This window comes from Phoenix dactylifera, chromosome 11 (genome assembly GCF_009389715.1).
Source record: "Phoenix dactylifera cultivar Barhee BC4 chromosome 11, palm_55x_up_171113_PBpolish2nd_filt_p, whole genome shotgun sequence".
Taxonomy (NCBI): domain Eukaryota; kingdom Viridiplantae; phylum Streptophyta; class Magnoliopsida; order Arecales; family Arecaceae; genus Phoenix; species Phoenix dactylifera.
The window spans coordinates 24,143,067-24,162,323 of record NC_052402.1 but is presented as its reverse complement, the minus strand read 5'-3'; the positions used below and the strand labels follow the sequence as shown (position 1 = coordinate 24,162,323).

Below are 19,257 nucleotides of genomic sequence, written 5' to 3'. Positions count from 1 at the left end.
AGATATTATGAAGAAAACTAACACGGATCAAAAGAAGCCACACTGTTCATATCAGAATTCAGAAATTTCTGTACCCCTACTTATAATAACCAGAAGAGAGATGGAAATTTCAAAAGATTAGCAGCACCAATCCCTGCAGCTCCATGAAATGGTAAATCTGGTCGTCGTAGCAAACATAGAAACCTTGGTGTATCCCCAACAAGTTTTTTTCATGATGGGACAAATCAGTCCGCATCTTTAAAGTATCCCAAACATAGAGGGAAAAATCTGAAAATGAACTGTTTTTAAATTTCCAAAAATGTTCATCCCAGCAATTTATGAGTGTAAGATGAAGAATTATGTGAGTTTCATAGATAACATTAGGAATAAGTAATAAATATAATCAAACTTTTCATTAAGAGGATCAGTTAAGCATCTACAGGGTTTCACATAAACTGGCCTCCTAAATGACCATCATAAAAGAGAATGAAAGATTGATTTTCTTCGAAGATGGATTTAGGCCATGCTTGGAATCTAATTAATGAGGATTTTGATGAGGCTTGCCAAACTCTGGATTTTTTTTTATGGTATTTTATTTATTTATTTAAGGGGAAGAGAGGAAGATCCATCCAAGATAAATTACGCAGATCCAAATACTTGAAGATGCACTACCCAAAAACTCAAACTTGGAACCTCCTCCAATGAGAGGAGGGGTGTGACTGATAAGGAAGGCATCACCTAGGTCACTTATTCAAGAGATTTAATAACAGATATAAGGTTCACTTACAAGTTTACCCACTGTCACAATGGATCATTCAAATTGACTTAATGAGAAGCACCTTTTCAAATAGAAAGCACAAAGAACTGGATGTGATGAATTGGCAGAGCTTATTCATTAAAAGTAGTGGAGCAATGACAATATATTTACAGCTGCTGATTTCGGAAATCAGTGAAACTATATCTTTGTATGAACCAAAAAACACTACAAGTTCACATGAGATAGAAACAATCACAATATCATTAGCTTGAGTTTTGAGCTCAACGCAAAATGATCAGATCTTAGTATCCCTCAACACTTACTAGTAAATGATGGCTTCTACAAAGTAATTAGAGTATCCATCAGGCCAACATCAGGGGAGGAGACAACAAGGTGGCAATCCACATCACACGGTCTGACCAGATTTTCCTCTGCATCATCATTAAAGGAAGCCATGAGGCTATGGTTCTTGCAGTTGAATTATTGAGTTAATGGGTACTGGAGGGACCCTCTAAATGTGAACTATATGCATGATCCTGTCCACATTAAAAAATGAAAAAAAATGAAAAGCAAGGATTTTTTAAAAAAAAAGATGGCGACTTAATTGCCTGGCCGATTCATAGATTTCACTCGAAGACATAGATGGGAGCACACTGAAAGGAATACATGATGGCGAAGCTATGTGAACTTGACATTTTGCGATATGAACAAGGAAAAATCTGCCAGTGGTCCAAACTCATTGATGATAATAAACTCTAGCACTAGCCTTGTTCTCATTTATTTATATCATATGCGATAGTAGACATTACAAGATATTAGCTGCATAACAGATTCAGCATAACTGTGAGGAAAGACTAAGGCTTACATTAATAGGTTGAAATAAACAATATATTTTTCTTTTTATGATGAGGAGACATGACAAATAAAAATATAAGATCGGTTCCATTATTAGATCCTAAAAAAGTGATTACATATTGTCCTCTCACAAATTGAGGTCTCCATTAATATTCAATGACTTCAAAAAAATTTAGTGCACTAAACTCATTAACCATATGCTATTTACCAGATTTGTTGTTTTGATTATTCTCAGCAGGAACTTCTCCAGCAGTAGGAAGGATGCTGCTGTTCGGCGCTGCTGCTGTCTGATTCTGCTGCACCATGCGAGATCCGTATGTATAGAAATCCATTTCCTGCATGAGATCATGCTGGTAATTTCTCAGAAAAGAGAAACAAAGGCACAAGAGTTTGGGAGCCACACACCTGAGAGGGTGCTCTCATGTGATGGAAGCCAAGGTACGGGGCATATGATCCAGGAAGATGGACATTCTGCATCTGATTAGGAAAGTTCAATGCATTCAAGGCTGGAGAGAGGCACAGTGGCATCTGGTGTGCCGTCGAAGTCGAGGCTATAGACTGATTGATGAATGGGACTCTTGGTAATTGGACTGGACCATGTATAGAGGGCATGGAAGCATGACCCATTCCCATACCCATGCGCGACATGTATTGTTGGACAGCAGGAAACATCATCGGTGCCATGCCACTTCCCATCCACATTATCTGAGGCACCGGTGACAATAAATGTAAAGAGATCAGATCTAATAAAAATCATGGTGTTCATATGCTAAGATATAATATATCTTCGGGACCTGAACTTGCAGTTGAAGGGACTTCAAGTACTCAATTGCCTCATCTAGCATCGATGCTTTGTCAGTCTGAAATTATAAATTTACCATATAATCAGCATTTGGTGCGAACTGATAAAGTGCCATGGCAATTGCAAATAAAGTGCAACAGAATATGCTGAAGAGGGCATAGAGAGAATTTGTCCTCTATCTACTATTACAAACTTGATTACATCATGACTATGTCCAATGTTCCCAAGAATAAAGTAGCTGAGGATTAGAATTCACAAAAAGAAATATTTAGAAATTGCTATTGCAGCTCAATAGGATTATTAAATGGCTATAAAATTCTATATTGACGATGAAATGCTTAGGATTCTCTCCATACATGATGAAGACAGATGCATTCGTACCTTGTTGCAATGAGGTATGAGCTCTTGCAATGCCTTCATCTTTTCATTTATTCTGTCCCTTCTTCTCTAAACGATAAAGTATTCATACAAGAACATAAGTTACAATCAGAATGAAAGAATAAGAAGATAGTCATCAACTCTTACCCTCTCCGAGAGATTATGGACTTCAGCAGAACGGCTTCTTCGTGTAAATGGAGACCGTTGAGCTAGCTTGTTTGCCTCCACATACTCATAGTCAGCCTCCTGCATATTTTAAATGTTTCGATGCTGTCAATGTTTCAGTGATGCTACATGGAGTGCATTGGAAAATTTTGAACAGGAAACTAGCATAAAATTCAAAGAAAAGGGTTAAGAAAAAAAGAAGTGGAGTACCTCGCTCTGGCATTCGGATTCCTCTGCATCTCTTCCCTTTCTTTTGTGGCTCTGATTGATGGCACTCTGCCGTCCTGCTCTTCCAAAACTACAACCAGACCCACCTGATGATGAAGTAACAGTAACATCATACGTGTTTGTTCGCGTTCTCTCCGATGGTGATGTCATCTGGGCATCCTCCTTCAGGCCTATTGCAGCAACTCCTGCAGTATCACTGCTCATGGTGTGGCTGGGATCAGGCTGAGCTTGAATCTGGTTGCTACCGCAGATACTTGATGCGATTGTCATCATCGAGGTGGACTCTCCTGCCCCTAACCGAATCCTCTTCCCTGATTCCTTCCCCAGCTGCCCATTCAATGATCCCACATCAGCCATCACTGGCCCTGGCCTTGAGAAGTGCGGAAAATTTACGAGATTGCTACTTGGCAAACAAGGAGCCTGCTGGGTAGAAGCAATAACGTTTGTTTTAGGAGGTGGCATTGTGTTTTCCTTGAAACGAATACTGGATTGCTCAGGATCAGACCCAGCAAACACATTTGTTTCCTCGATTGCACCAAATTTTGTGGGCCTCTCTCCCTCTGCAGCGACATCTTTAGTCATCTTACCGGTACCAATGGCATCTACATTTGGCATTCCACAGAAGAATTCTGGGCAGAACTCTTTTTCTAGCGAATCATCAAGAGAGTATTGGAACCATGATGCAGTTTCATCTTCTTGACTCAGATTGCTCCAAATTCCGAGAGGCCCCCGGCACTTTGGTGCTGGCTCAGCTTTCTGAGCTTGTTTAAATTCACCGATGGCGGGAGGGGATTTCCGATGAGTCTGACTGTGTGTGATTACACGCCCATCTTGCCACACAAGCTCTACAAGCTCATCGTCCAGCCTGTGAGATTGAAAATGTCGAATTAAACGGACTAGCTTGCGTACTATCAGGAAGAGTTATGATCTTCTCCTATAAAATTTACCTAGAAATTGTAGAAGAAATGGAAGGAAAGGGAGCAGATCTTGACCAGATAGTTTTTTTCTGATTTGTTGCAGGAAGAACTCTAAAAGATGTGGAGTCATCTTCCAAATTCCAGTGAGGAACATAATGATTCATCGCACAACTGTTAGCTTCCTTCTGACATAAAAAAGAGGTGAAGTATATCAGAACCAAAATGAATAGAAGTATAACCAATGGTCAAAGATCAAAAGTTATGCATGCTGCAGGCAAAAAACCAGCAATTTAACATATAGCAAGCATAGGAAGAGCTCAACTATTTAACATTTAATAAGCACAAAGAGCAGAGGTCCAGACATGCATGGTAGAAGTTCAAGAACACCTTATGATTAGGAGTTAGTTTCAGAATCTTACACATATACCAAAGAAGAAATTGATGATCCTTGAAAATTATGAAGCTTGAATAGACTCTAAAGAATAGAAAATAAAAACAAAAATGATACATAGCCTGAATACAACGCCGATTAAATCTTGGAGAAAATATGCATAAATTATGAGCGGATGAGATACTGAAAGGAAAAGAGCTTGTCATCTAACTGGTTATTCTAAAAGATGTCTTAAATAAATCAGTCATAGCACGCAGAAAGCAGAGAAAAACTCGACAATAGAAGAAACAAAGTGAGAAACTCAGCAGCTGAGACCTACAAATTCCAACGAAGGCCCAAAAAAGGGCAGAACTTCCGCAACCAAAAAAAGCAGAAATTGCCAAAGAAGCCACCAAAAGCGAACTAAAACGGAGGCAAAGTGCAAGCATAGAGGCCAAGAAACAACCGAGCAGAAAGAAGGGCCCCCAAATGAGCCACCAGTACATGACAGGAAAAGAAAAAAAGAAGTAACAGAAGCAGAGCAAGTAACCAACCACCAGAAGAATCCAATATTTATCTAAATAAATCGAATTTTTTCATTTTAATGAAGGAGGTCAATACATGCAGAAGAAACAAACCAACTTCACCCAAGGAAGTACTCAACCCAATCATTAGATATCATAAAGACTGAAAATTCATTCCACACCATTTACTTAGAGTGAATCATGCTCAAAAAATACATCTTTGTTAGTTAAAAAAACAAAAAACAAAAACAGAAAAAAAAAAAGGGGTAGAAACCAGGTTGCAAGATTAACAATAATCTAAAAAAATATGAAGAAAAAAAAAAGGATAAAACTTTCTAAATATAAAATAAAAAACCATGAGAAAATGGAAAGGAATATCATGAATACAGAAAAAAGTCATATGAGTAAATTATGAATAAAGTTAAAAAATATCACAACCAAGAACTCAAATTTAGCCAAAAAAAAAAAAGATGTTCAAAAGATGCCTACAATGATGAGAGGAAACCAAAAAAGACCAGACTTCCTACCTCCAAGGTGGTTCCTTTCTCTTCCAACTCTACTGTTATGCTGTGCGCTGCTTTGAAGAAGAGGAGATGGAGACTATGAAATAGAAATGGAATAGATTTCCCTCCTGCTGCGGTCTCTGTCCTCATCTTTGTGAGGAAGGGTCAACATCGTGTGGGGTTAGCTTCTGCGGTGACCCGTGGGTTTTAACCACCGTCGGATTCGGATTTGGGAGGAGGACATGACATCACTGTCATAACTTATGCATGGCATTTATGATGGCGTCTGTGGGCTGTCTGATGAACCATAATTTTTAAAGAAACCTTCCCTTCATTTTTATGGGTTTTTAATTTTTTTTGTATACATAAAATAAGAAAAATACTGTCCTCTATACTATAGAGTATAACCAAAAAAAAGTGTAGATGGAGTTTTCAAATTTCTAGTGAACGATTGAAGATAAAATAAGAATTAGAGCTCCTTTCTAGACAAACTTGCTCAACCTGTCTCAAACCAAAAAAAATTGAGTGGCTGGCTTTACGCATAGTAGCACTCGATGTAGAATTTACGAGTGCAAATAGGCCGAATTTAATTTGGTATCATTTAGGTTGGACCAGAATTACTTGCATCATTTGAGTATGTATGGTTGTTGTTGTTATTGTTGGTTTTTTTTTTTCTTCAATTTTGTTTAACTGACCCAGTACAATTGATGCCTAATGTTGCGGTTCAAATCTGGCCCGAGGATGATCACGCCAGAGGAGTTGGAGGAGCTACCGGAGTGAAAAAGAAGACAGGAAGAGCCACCTCCCGTGGCCGACGGTGTACCTGCACAAAGCCTCACCGGTGTTTCCGGTGAGAATCTTCTGACGATCAAATTAGAGTAGAGTTTTGTATATCCAACACAGAAGTCTCTAGGGATTACCTGTTGGAGGCTTTTATAGCCCTGATAGGAGCACTTAGGTGGTGGAAGTATGGCCCGTCCTTATTATGAGAGGGAATGGCATGCAGCCTGAGCTAGTTTGTGGTGCGCGGTAGAGTCTGTTTTAGGGAATGATAAGACGTTGAAAGCCGTAGCAGGGCATGGCCCGTTATCATCATGAGTGAGAGTGGCGCGCTGCTTGGGCTTGATCATGGTGCGCAGTGGAGTCCGTTCTTAGGAATGGCGAGATGTTGCCCCCGGCCGTTCTGGTCCGATAATCGGAGCATGGTGGGGCGGCGTCACAATGTACGGCCACGTAGGAGGACGAATGCATGCACATGGGTGCGGTGGCTAGCAAGGCCTAGCTTGCCGAGGCTGCATCAGGCATTTGGCAAGGTCGGCTGGACGGGTGCTGAGATCGGTCTAGCTTCTCCAGTTTGGTGGTGTGTGTTGGGAATTGTATCCTAAATGTCAATCGTCAGCATATTGATGATTGAATTTTGTAAATGAATTGACAAATTAATAAAGTATTATTTGGCATTATTCATCATTTCATCTTCAAATGAACTCTTATATGATGAAGTCCTTAGGACTTATATTATGATAAAGGAGGATTTATCTTTGAGTCCTTAAACTTGTTCGCGACCAAATGATATGTTGTTACTAGGACGACAACATTATCGAGATTAGGTCATTGTGTGACATATACGTTGGTTGTCCTCTTAACCAAGGAGTATGGAGACACTGGTATGCCACACAGGTGAAGTGTAGGAGTACATTTCACCGAACGTGACCAATTCTGGAACGCTCTACTGTCAGGAGATGTTCCGAGTGGATATGGGTATAAGTTTGGTATCGGACTACCTGAATTTCTAATTCAATGACGGAAGGTCACTGGGTGCAGTCAAGTACTTGCGTAGTCAGTTGTGAGTCGAGATGGAATTAACCCCTCCTGAAAATAGGAGATAATATCTTGTGATTAATTTAGTAAAATCTTGGCCAGAGTAATCCCAGTGAGGAGTCACGGGATATCTAAAGTTAATCACATAATGGATGTACTAATTATAGGATTGATAGTGAGCTTTAAGTCATCCTGGCATTAGGAGTCAAAGGGATTGAATTATACAGTAACCATAGTCCAGGGTTTCAGAATATTTGCTTCGCATATATTCGGCCTATCCGGACATCGAGTACCATTGCTAGATAGTTACATCGATTAGTATAGGAAGATGTTCCTATACTACCGGCTTAGGTTTGAACCTATGAGGGCATAGAAGTTTCTAGGTTGATCAAATGGCTGATTGATGATTAAGAATCATTCAGGGGTAATTTGGTCAATTCGATTGACAAATTATCCTAAGCAAAAGTTGCATTAAAATAATTATTGAATTATTGGAGGATTAATTAGCAATTAGATTGCTAATGAACTCAATTTGATTGAGTAATTGGGCTTAGGTTGAGCCAAATTGAATAGGATTCAATTTGGGCTGCATCAGGGTTTGACCTAATTGGATTGTGTTCAACCCAAGTAGATTGAGCTTGACCAAATTGATGGAACTTGACCCAATTGGATTGGGCTTGATCCAAATCAATTAGAAGACCTTATTTGATGAGGATTATGAGTCCAAATAATCAGAATTGGATAAGAAGAAGAATCTCTAAATTTTAGGAACCCATCCTTATCTTCTTGGAGAAGAATGATACCTTGATTTATCCCCAATATTTTCCATGCCTATCCTCCTTATTTTTAGCCAAAAATTGGAGTGAGAAGAGAGGAGGTGTGGGTAAAAATGGTGCCTTAAATATTCCTAAAAAGATTTAGATGAATTTTCTAATTTGTAGGGATTGCATGGCGCATGAAATAGGGTGGTCTGCGGCTGAACTTTGAATGCATGAATTTCTATCTTTTAGGGATCCAAAATGCACGAAATTTGGATACTTGGGGGGGTCTTTTGGCTATAAAAGACCCCCATGCCTTGGGTTTAATATATACTATATTTAGAGGTTTCAAAAAATTCTGAAAAAATTCTCTGAGGACCTCCATCCCTTCTTGTCCTTCTTCCTCACGTTCATCCTCCATCTCCTTGAAGAACAATCAAAGGTTGAGTGTTTAGAATGAGAAAACTTTAGCCATTGCAGCATTCCTACGCGAGCTAGCACTCCCGCGGAAGACGATCTACCTAGGGCTTCGCGTGTACTTCTTGTAGAGGCCATTTGTGTGCGTGGTTGCGAAGTCAAGAATTAGATCCACAAATTTCTTCCATCATAAAAGGTATTAATTTTATATTAATCTTTTATTTTGGAGTCAAGGTCTAGGTCCGATTTTCCGAGATTTTACCCTTCTTTGGGGCTCCTCACGGAGTTATCTCCAGAATCCATTCGATGGATATTCAGAAATTAATCGAAATAGAGTGTTTATTTTTCAGATCTAATAGTTAATCAAGCATTAAAGTTTTAGTATATTTGTTTAAATGATTCCGGCATAATCCTATGTGTTCTTACAATGCTGATTTCTAGATTTGATCTTGTAAGCATGCACGAATTAAATTATTTGATTCGATTTTTCCGCTACATTTTTGAAACTTAAAAAGAACTATGTATGGGTTGATCCCTTTTATGAAGGGGTACGTAGGCAACCCGATCAGGTTTAGCCATGGTTTTCAAAAAAAAAAATTCAGCATGCTTAACACTGAAGAACCTCGGATTCACTTTCAGCGTGCCCCGTGTCCGAGGGTCGAGTTGCAATGTTTGAAGAGAGCGCCCGAGCTTGGTCGGGCGCATCGACGAGTAAAGCGGGCGCCCTGAGCTTGGTCGGGGCGCATCGGCAAATACAGGAGAGCGCCCCAAGCTTGGACGGGGCGCGTCGGCGAGTGCAGGAGGGCGCCCCGAACTTGGTCGGGGCGTGTCGGCGAATAAAGAGGGTGCCCCGAGCTAGGCCGGGGCGCGTCGGCTTAAGGAGGGCGGAAGAACTTTCGGTAGAGTCCGAAGTCGGGCTAATTTTGGGCCAGACTGAGGATACGTCTGGTCGGCGTTGGTGTGTTTGGGCCCCCTTTTGTTTTGGGCTAGATGGTCTATTTTGACCCCCATTATTTGCTTCCCGACTTTCGAGATCGAGTTACTTTCCAGCTCGGGTGAAGGAAGTAGCTGGACTATTGATCGTCCTGCGCATCATCCAAGCGCTTATGAAAATACACACACCGAGCTGGGGATACTTGGGGCAGTTTATAGTCGAGAGCGTTGAGTCAGGCTTTCAGAGCTAGGCTTAGGTGGCTTGAGTTGCCACGCCTTTCTGAGCAGAATCCGTCGGGGGGACTTCTTTGCGTTCCACATGTGCATCTTTTTCAAAAAGAGGTTGCTGGATGGAATAGAAAAAGGGGCGACTATTAATGCCCCGTCTCCTAAAGTGCCATGCTTGATGGAATGCGAGAGGCTGGCTATTAATGCTTCAGTCTTCGAAGCATTTCGCCTAGTAGAATACGAGAGGCTGGCTATTAAAGTTCAGATCTCTGGAGCACCCTTCACGATGATCGGCATTTAGTGCTGTGATTCAGGGAGATTTGTCGAAGCCGTTTCGGGGTTTGCCATGTGGCAGAATTTGGCTCGCCTGATCGCTTGGGCTATCCGATCGGAGCCATTGAAGTGGACTATATAAGACTTGGAGAGGGCCCTAGGATCATTATTTGATCCTTTCCGCCTCTACTTCTTTTCTTTCCGGCCGCCATTGCTATGGTGTTCAAGTCTTTTCTTGGGCATTATGGGAGCTTCTTGCCGACCTTTGCGTTGAACGCTGTTCATAATCTCTGGCGATCGTCTCGCTTCCCCCAGATCATCTTCCTCGGTGAGCTCTTCGGGTAGGGGTTTTATCCTTCTCTTGATCACTCAGAGAGTCTTTTGTCTTTTCTCCTCTTTGTATTTCCATGAACAAGGCAATGAGTTCACCTACAAGGTCCTGATGTTCGGCACAGGTTCATCCTGGGCTCAGACTTCTTCCAAAGTAGGGGAGACTGAGCTTGAGGCGGGCTTGGGTCCACACGGGACCAGCTCGCTTTTGAGTGATGAGGATTTGGGTACAATTTGTTCCCAATTCTTTCTTCCTCCGGAGTTTATTCTCGAGCTCCCGAACCTTGGAGGGTGAGTCACCAATCCGATTGGATCGGAGTGTACATAGAGACGCTCCGAGCAGGGCTGAGATTCCCTCTACATGAGTTCGTGGGAGAGCTTCTGACGGTTTACCATCTTGTGTCTGCACAGCTCGCCCCGAACTCGTGGAGGATGATAATTGGCTTCATCGCTCTTTGCCTTGCACATGGTCTGTCCCCCTCAATAAACGTCTTTAGGAGTTGCTTTATATTAAAGGACAATTCCGCAGACAAAGGATGGTGGTACTTCTCCCTCCGAGGAGGCCGTAAGCTTTTCGGAGGTATTCCTACCTCCATTCACAGGTGGAAGGATAAGTTTTTCCGCATTTTCTCCGAGCGGACGTGGGGGTTTAATCCGACCTAGAGTTTTTCGCTGGCCTCGACGAATAACAGGCTCCTACAGTTGTCGCGGTCCGAGCAGGGCATTTTAGATAGTTTGCTCAGACTGGGGGGAACACCACAACTCTCCGACCTGCTCAGCAAGGAGGCTTTGGTAAATCATGGCCTAAACCCAGCTCACCCCGAAGGTAAGAGTAACTTAGTTGCTCTTTTTTTCTTTCCATGCTGGGTCCTAATAAGATCTTTTGTTGTCAGACATTGCAGGGATGATCTTCAATGCCAAAACGTTGATAGCCATGTACAGGAAAAGGATGGCCACCTCGGAGGGGGCCCAGCCCGAAAGAAAGCCGAAGAAGACCAGGGTTAGCTCCGACTTCGGCATTGAGCTGCGTGAGTTTAGGGCGATCGAGGTTGCCGCCCTTGGTCAAGTCGTATCTGATCAGACTATCATGGCGACGGTCGAGGCGCCCTGATTAGCAGCAAGGGGTCTTTGGATTCAGTGGCGGCCATGTCCATCGGCCAAGTCCAAGAGGCCAGAGAAGCCATCCGACTATCTGAATCGGGTCCTAAGTTGGGGAGCGGGTCCGAGCTCCCGACTCCTTTTGTGGACCCGACCCCTATTGAGGTCGCGGCTTTCTCTGAGGTTCCGACGTCGACCGAGGTCGACTCCATTCCTTTTGAGTCTGGAATAAGACAATCGCAGCATCAGTGTCGCATATCTAAGGGCGACTCGGCCCTTGAGTTTGATGACGTCGCTCGCGTGGTCGTGCGCAGTATTATGCTCCCACGCGGTCGAGCCTTAATGGAGGAGAATTTTGACGACTTTATTTGTTGCGTTTATTCGAACAGTATCCGAGTGAGTAGTGCAGCCTTTCTACTTATTCATTTTCTTTACAAGTGTCCGACCTTCACTGACTCTTTATCTTTTGCGCCAGTCCCTTCATGTGGTTGACATGCTGATGTTTAGCATGCTCACCTATCGGAAGGAGATAAGGGCGCTTAGGCCGAGGGTAGAGCGTGCTGAGCTCCAAGGACAGGAGGTCGAGGAGCGGGCGACACTGGTTGAGCAGCAGCAGCGCAGGATCGAGGTGAGGGCCGCAGTTGCGGAGCAACGGCTTCGGAGTCCTAGAAAGAAGGTACGGGCCATTGAGGCCCTACTTAAAGACAAGCTGCTCAAATCCAAAGAATGGAGGCCGAGCACTCTTAGGCTCACTCATCTGCCGCGGGTCATATTTCCAAGCTTGAATTTGCTCTGACCCATTTATAGGACAAGGTCGAGAAACTGAGGCCGAAGATCGGGCGGCTCGAAAGACTCTTGGAGAAGTCTTCCCGCGAGGCTGTTGAATGTTTGAGTTCCTTTTGCTCCGCCTTTAGAATCTGGCTGGGCATTTGAGCTTGTCCTACTTTGCGTCCGGTTGTCAAAGAACCAAATTTCGCAGCTCAGGTCTGAGCCAGTCTTACATAGCAAGAGTTGTTTTAGCGATTTGCCAAAGTTTTTATGCTCGACATCTGCTTTCATCTCGGAGATAATCCTTCAATAAAATGAGCTCATAGCTCTTCGTTTGACATCGCAGACCACCTTGGGCCCAATTCAGAAGGCAATGCTGGTAAATAAGAAAATCTTACTCGAGATCAGCTCAAGAACAGAATTCCGCCCGAGAGTTGATTCCAACTCGGGAATGACTCGAGACCTGCTCGAGAATTGCCACCAGCTCGAGAATAGAATTCCGCCCGAGGATTGAATCCAACTCGGGAATTGCTCGAGATCTGCTTGAGAGTAGAAATCCACTCGATGGTTGCCACCAGCTCGAGAATAGAATTCCGCCCGAGGGTTGATTCTAGCTTGGAAATAGCTCGAGATTTGCTCAAGAGTAGAAATCCGCTCGAGGGTTGTCACCAGCTTGAGAAAAAAATTCCGCCCGAGGGTTGATTCCAGCTTGGAAATAGCTCGAGGCCTGCTCGAGAGTAGATATCCGCTCGAGGGTTGCCACCAGCTTGAGAATAGAATTTCGCTCGAGGGTTAATTTCAGCTCGAAAATAGCTCGAAAGCTACTCGAGAATAGAAATCCGCTTGAGGGTTACCACCAACTCGAGAATAGAATTTTGTCCGAGGGTTGATTCCAGCTCAGAAATAGCTCGAGACCTGCTCGAGAGCAGAAATCCACTCGAGGGTTACCACCAGCTCGAGAATAGAATTCCGCCCGAGGGTTGATTCCAATTCGAAAATAGCTCGAGACCTGCTCGAGAGTAGAAATCTGCTCGAGGGTTGCCACCAGCTCGAGAATACTACAGATGGGGGTGCTCTTCAACGGCTCTCCATAGACGCCGCAGGGCGTCCCCCCACTCAGATTAGGGGTGCATTTATAAAATACTGCGGATAGGGATGCTCTTCAATAGCTCTCCGTTAATGCTATAGGGCGTGCCCCCACTCAGATTAGAGGCGCAACTTATAGAATACTGCGGAAGGGGTGCTCTTCAACGGCTCCCTGTTGATGCCGCAGGACGTCCCTCCACTCAGATTAGGAGTGCACTTATAGAGTACTGCAGATGAGGGTGCTCTTCAACAGCTTTTTATTCACGCCGCAGGACATCCCCCCACTCAGATCAGGGGCGCATTATAGAAACAGACAATTTTGTCGATAAATCCTGTAGTCGTGAGACTCTTTGGCTCTCGATTGATGCTGCAGGGCATCCCGAGCCAAGCTTGAGGGACAACTTTGTCGATAAATTCTACAATCGCGAGGCCCTTTGGCTCTCAATCGATGCTGCTATGGGTTCCGAGCCGAGCTCGGGGAACGACTTTGTTTATAAATTCTGCAGTCGCGAGGCCCTTTGGCTCTCGATCGACGTTGCAGGGCATCCGAGCTGAGCTTGAGGAACGACTTTGTTGATAAATCCTGCAGTCGCGAGGCCCTTTGGCTCTCGATCGATGCTGCAGGACGTCCCGAGCCGAGCTCGAGGGACGACTTTGTCAATAAATTAATTTACAACACGCGTCGTGAGAGCAGCCGGAGTGTGTCAAGGAGTTTCGGAGACATTTTTAAAGAAATCTCAGGGAGTGACTTTATTAATAAACACATTCTGGAATTTAAAAACTCTGACCTGGCGGGGCTAAAGTTTCGTCCGAGGGCTATAGCTTACATCTTGGGTCGTAGGACCCGAACTATCGTGGGCACAGCCTCGCCCCTGCCCCCCAAAGCCAAAAAACCGTTAACGAGTAGGAGGCGGGGGCAGTATTGGTGATGCCCGCACCGAGGCAATTATCATCGGGCTGGTTGGGCGACTCCGGGCTCTGGCCATCGAGCTCCATTCTATCGGCTTGATCACGGACAAACCGACTCAGTAGGCCTTGGCGGACGATCGTTTCAACTTATCACGGAGCTGGTAACAATCCTCCATGTCATAACCGTGGTCTTTGTGGAAGCGGCAGCATCTGCCCAAATGCTTTCACGACCCTGACGGTTGCATTTTTGGTGGAGGCCGGAGGTAGCCACGACCTTCAATTTCTATAAGGATCTCTGTCCAGAAAGACGTGAGGGGAGTGTATTCCGCAAAGTTAAGGGGAGGTACTTGCCAGACCTCCAAGGGGATCTACTTCTCGATTGGTGGTGCCCCTTGTAGAGCTCTGTGACTTGTCCCTGGAGCATTTGGACTTGTCGCCCCACTTCCTCGATCTTCCTGTCGAGCTCGGTGAAAGATGAAGCTCCTGCCGGCCGAAGGCTTTGAACAACCGCGGTAAGAGCATAGACTTGCTGAGTGAGCAGGTAAAACTACTCTGGCTGGATCTGAGGAATCTGGTCCGTTGGTTTGGGGTGGACTTTGAAGGGAGTGGCCGGGCCCTGGCGCCCGGCTACTTGATGCGTTTGGAGCTCCGTGACTTCTTAACCTTATGGTCTGGCATCCCAAGTTTGGTGGTGTGCCCCGAGTCCGAGGGTCGGGGTGCATTGTTTGGAGAGGGCCCCCAAGCTTGGTCGGGCACGTCGGCAAGTAAGGCGGGCGCCCCGAGCTTGGCCGGGGCGCGTCGATGAATACAGGAGAGCGCCCCGAGCTTGGCCGAGGCACGTCGGCGAACAAGGAGGGTGCCCCGAGTTTTGCCGGGATGCGTCGACGAATAAGGAAGATGCCCCGAGCTTGGCCGGAGCGCGTCGGCGAATAAGAAGGGCAGAAGAACTTTCGGTGGAGTCCGAGGTTGGACTGATTCTGGGCCGGACTGAGGATACGTCTAATCGGCGTTGGTGTCTATTGGGCTGAAATTGGGCCTCTTTTTGTTGTGGGCTGGATGGTCTATTTTGACCCCCATCACCTAGTATTCCCTGGGATGCTATCAAGGAATTAATTTGTTCCCAACTATTTTAAATTATAGTTATCATCGCATTTGGATCTGAATATCTTAGTTTGCAAATTTGGCTTGGGTTGTGGTTAATCTTAAAAGTTATTTATATTTGGTTCAAGTTAGGCCTTATTACTTTATATTCAGTGAAATTTGATTTTTTTTTTCCCTTTGTGTACATGGCTTGGTTGAAGAATTGTTATTATTTTGGATTCTACAACCTAACCCATGTTTTCACATTCAAGTCTAAGCCTAGAAATAGATCTAGCTTAAGTATTTTTATTTTTGGTATTTTTTTTTAGAGAAAGGAAGGAAGACCTATTTGCACCATAATTACTCGGGTCTAAATGCTTGGAAATGCACAAAGTGTGTAATTCAAACTTGAAACCTTATATTTTTAAGTAGAGAGAGGTGTGACCACTAGGATAAGCCCCAATTTACAATGTCACTCCATCACATCTTCAATTAATCTAAAATTTACTAATAATTCCAGCCAATGTTGTTCTATATCATGTCACAGGAAGATGGGTATGTTAAATTTGAAATTTTCTTGAATTTGAGCATAGATGCTCTCCAATTGTTGCAAATTAATCTTCTTCTCTTATTGGTGGCTGGGCCTTCATCCATCTTTAGTCTATTGCCACACACCTTTCCACCATAATTTATCCTAATTTGATCTAAAACATCATTCTAATTTTAGAATGAATTTTTCTATTTTCTGTATCCAAAAGATTCTAGAGCTTTAAATCTAAGTCAATACCCACTTTATATCTTGCCTAGACCTCCCTTAACCCCTACCTTAACTTAATTTAGCCTAATTAGTCCAAAATGACTAATTTCTCTTTTTTTTCCCCAATATTCGTACATGATTTTTTTAAAATTTTCTCAATTAGGACAATATATGTTATCCATTTAACCTAGAATTTCACATATGTTCAATTTTATTAGCCACCACCCTAACAATTGGACCATACCATCATTAAGCCATGTACATCTTTTGGACATGCATATAGATCTACACTTGCTAAATTGGGTCTAATTATCTTGATTTATCTATCTTTTGTCGTCATCCATCAGCCCTTATATCCACGAATCAAGATCTCTATTATCATCACTCTCCCTCCCTTTATTCTTAACTATAAATTATCCATTTAGATCTAAAATTCTATAATATTACCATGCTTGATCACCTTGTAATCACCTTTAAGCCCCCTTATTGAGACACTTAGTATCTCTCTCTATATGCCACCTAGCCCCTTCTAAAGCCTTCCTAATTCCTCATTTACCCCCAATACCACATTCACATGTACACCCTATCTCCTCTAGAGCTAACCTTGCCATATGTCGCACTCTCCTTAATGCTCTACAATTTTTCTAGATTCCATTTAAATCACACCGACAACTAACTAAACTATCACTTCTCCTAATGCCAAAGGCCCTAGAATACACATTTGATTTTAAACTACATTTCTTGCATTGTACGCTTCTTCCAATAAGACAAACTAGGGATCTCTCTCATAACAGTCTAGCCACTTCTTTAAGTGAAGATCTATAACATGCTTTAGCTTAATAAATTATTTTATGTTTGGCCTTCCTAAACCTATCATCTCTCTTCTCAAATGTCCATACTAATCCTAGATATATCTTAAACCCTTACTATAACCCTTAGATTTAGGATTTATTGCACTAATACCCTTGTTGTACCTCTACTTCGACATTTAATTACCTTTTTATCTTCATCAATCTTAGCCATCCATTCTAAATCTATTTCATCAATCCATCAATTAAATCTCTCCATCTCACAACCCTCTCATAAATCACGGCTCTTGATCTTTTTCTTCTCTACCTATATGCATACCCCTCCTCTAATGAGAAATGGAAGAGAATAAAAAACCATGGGAAAACTTACCAAAATTGAGAACTTAACTTTAAGACATTCCTCCTCTTAATTACCTCCTCCTCCTTTTTCTTTTTCTTCTTCCAATCTTTTTTTATTACAAGAAAATCATAATCTAAGCCATTAGCCATCTTTATAACTATCAAGGAGATTTAGAAGATAGATGTGTTCTATCCCCAATCTCTCCAAGTAGAGATTCGAAAACTAAGGAAACATATAGAGGAAGCAGCGAAGAAGGAGATCAAAGTGCTAAACCGGCCTTTCATCCTCCTCTTCCCCCTCTCTTCTCTCTTCTCCCTCTTCTCTTCTTCTTCGCTTTCTTTCTCTTTTTTTTGGTATTTTGGAGTTATTTGTGCTTTTTTCTTGCTAAAAAGCAAATAGAAGCAATTAGGAACCTCTAACTTAATTCTAGGATCCCTAATTAGCAGCGGGGAGAGGGGGCAAGGGTGATCCTAGCAGTAATATAGAATTTAGCCTTATCCAAATTTCTTCATATATTTTCTAAATTTTTCTTAGACAAACCTAGGTGGTGACTCCAAGTCCTCTTGCCAAGGGTTGGCCAACATTAAATCCCTTATATGTTGACAAACTAAAATATAATGATGTGATGCCATAATATACAATCTTGACCAAGCAAGTTATGGGCAGAGAATAATATTGTTATTTAATAAAGAACAAGAAAAAAATCTCTCATTAGGGGTGCCACCATGCCACTTTGAAAGCCATTAGCTGCTTTTAGGACACCTTTATTAACATTGTTTCTTTAGTGGATGAACAACAATTGACTCTCTGTTTCTTTCCTCATGGAAAATAGCCATTCATTTAATTACTCTATTGATTTAACTTGGTAATGTTGTGTGTTTAGTATCATATTACATGGTAATATCACAACCACTTGGAGCATACTTCTCTCCCTGAATTATCACTTGAATATCACATGTTGCATGACATGTAGCTACCTAGTGGGATAGTTGCACTAATATTTCTTCTGTCTTTATTTTTACCCTTGCACCTGTTGCTTGACATCTCATTGGTCATCAAGTACTAATGGGCTGCATATGTGCTGAGTAATATTGATAATAGGTACAATCCAAAAACATTATAAAAGTAGGCCCTTGTAGTAGGATGCAAGCAACCTTACTGCTAAATAATATTTCATATACTTACATGAGCAAAGTTGTTTATCAAATAGAATCCTTTCTCATAAATTACATGAATGGAGATGAGGCTTTTAGGCACGTTCAACCATATGAAGGAGATTTTGGATGGTAGATTATTTGAATGAGTTGAGGAAAATTTTACAAAGGATAACACTTTTCGTAATTAAGAGTAACGATTTGATTAAGATTGCAACGAAATGAGATGAAAGTTCAACTTACTAATATGAAAGGTGTGTTACTATATTAGAGCTGTAAATTATAAGTTGAGATTTGAACTACGGTTGTCTGTATGAAAGGAGTTAGTTTAGTTGAGGTAAGAATTCAACTTACTCATATCAAGAGATGTGTATACACTACATCTTTTTGTTCGTCTCAAGATCAAATGCTTTCTGTCTTTTCTGCAAGAAAAGCAACTCAATAAAAAAGATTTGCTTGGGAAAAAACTCAGAAAAAAACTTGCAGGGTGCCTTTTATGTAATCAAGGACCGGAAATATGTAGTTGATTATTTGTTCTCTCAATGCTCTTTCTTTTCATCAATCAGGAAGGCTATTTGGTCCTTCTTAGGTGTGCTTTCCCCTACACTCTTTTGAGTTTTTTTGTCTCGACTGGAGGAGAAAAAAATTTTCAAAGTCTGCTCAACCGATCTTACTCATGTTGATTGCGGCTATAAATTGGGAATGTTGGAACGAACGAAATTCAAGAGTTTTTCTTAACAAGCAATCTTCTGTGATAGTTGTTGCTTTAAGAGGTTTTCAATTACTTAATGATTGGTCGTCCCTATGTAATCACAAAGCCTTGTTGGTTTTTGGAGAATTATGGTTGAAAGTGAGAGACCTTCCACTTGCTCTAATAGAAGATTAGAATTTCAATAAAGGAGAACTTTTTCTGCGCACGTAGAAGACAAAGATCAGCATTACTTATTGGTGGATTTCATTGTATCATTGAATATTATTTTGTTAATCTATTCTTCTTATGATTAATCTGTAGGAATTGAAT

At 42.2% G+C, this 19,257-nt stretch overlaps 1 protein-coding gene across 10 annotated transcripts; it reads right to left on the bottom strand.

The window, feature by feature from the left end:
* Window positions 1–844: 844 nt before the first annotated feature.
* On the bottom strand, window positions 845–5,654 carry LOC103722886 (transcription factor PHYTOCHROME INTERACTING FACTOR-LIKE 13-like). 10 transcript variants are annotated; one of them, XM_008813595.4, is made up of 9 exons: window positions 5,503–5,643; window positions 4,112–4,266; window positions 3,147–4,029; window positions 2,919–3,017; window positions 2,775–2,840; window positions 2,386–2,451; window positions 1,997–2,296; window positions 1,800–1,926; window positions 845–1,167 (listed from the first exon to the last, which is right to left on the bottom strand). In XM_008813595.4, the coding sequence occupies exons 1-9, from the start codon at window positions 5,626–5,628 to the stop codon at window positions 1,076–1,078; spliced, it is 1,914 nt and encodes a 637-aa protein (XP_008811817.3). In that variant the 5' UTR covers window positions 5,629–5,643; the 3' UTR covers window positions 845–1,075. The 10 variants fall into 10 exon arrangements, with proteins under 10 accessions (XP_008811817.3, XP_008811822.3, XP_026655691.2 ...); XM_008813600.4 differs by having other exon boundaries at window positions 1,800–1,887; XM_026799890.2 differs by having other exon boundaries at window positions 1,800–1,884.
* Between the last annotated feature and the right edge of the window lie 13,603 nt (window positions 5,655–19,257).

Coding starts and splice junctions, on each gene's coding strand:
- LOC103722886 (XM_008813595.4), bottom strand. CDS start 5,628: ATGAGGACAGAGACCGCAGCAGGAGGGAAATCTATTCCATTTCTATTT. Junction 4,030..4,111: donor ATTTCTTCTACAATTTCTAG/GTAAATTTTATA, acceptor TCAATCTCACAG/GCTGGACGATGAGCTTGTAG. Junction 3,018..3,146: donor AATCCGAATGCCAGAGCGAG/GTACTCCACTTC, acceptor TAAAATATGCAG/GAGGCTGACTATGAGTATGT.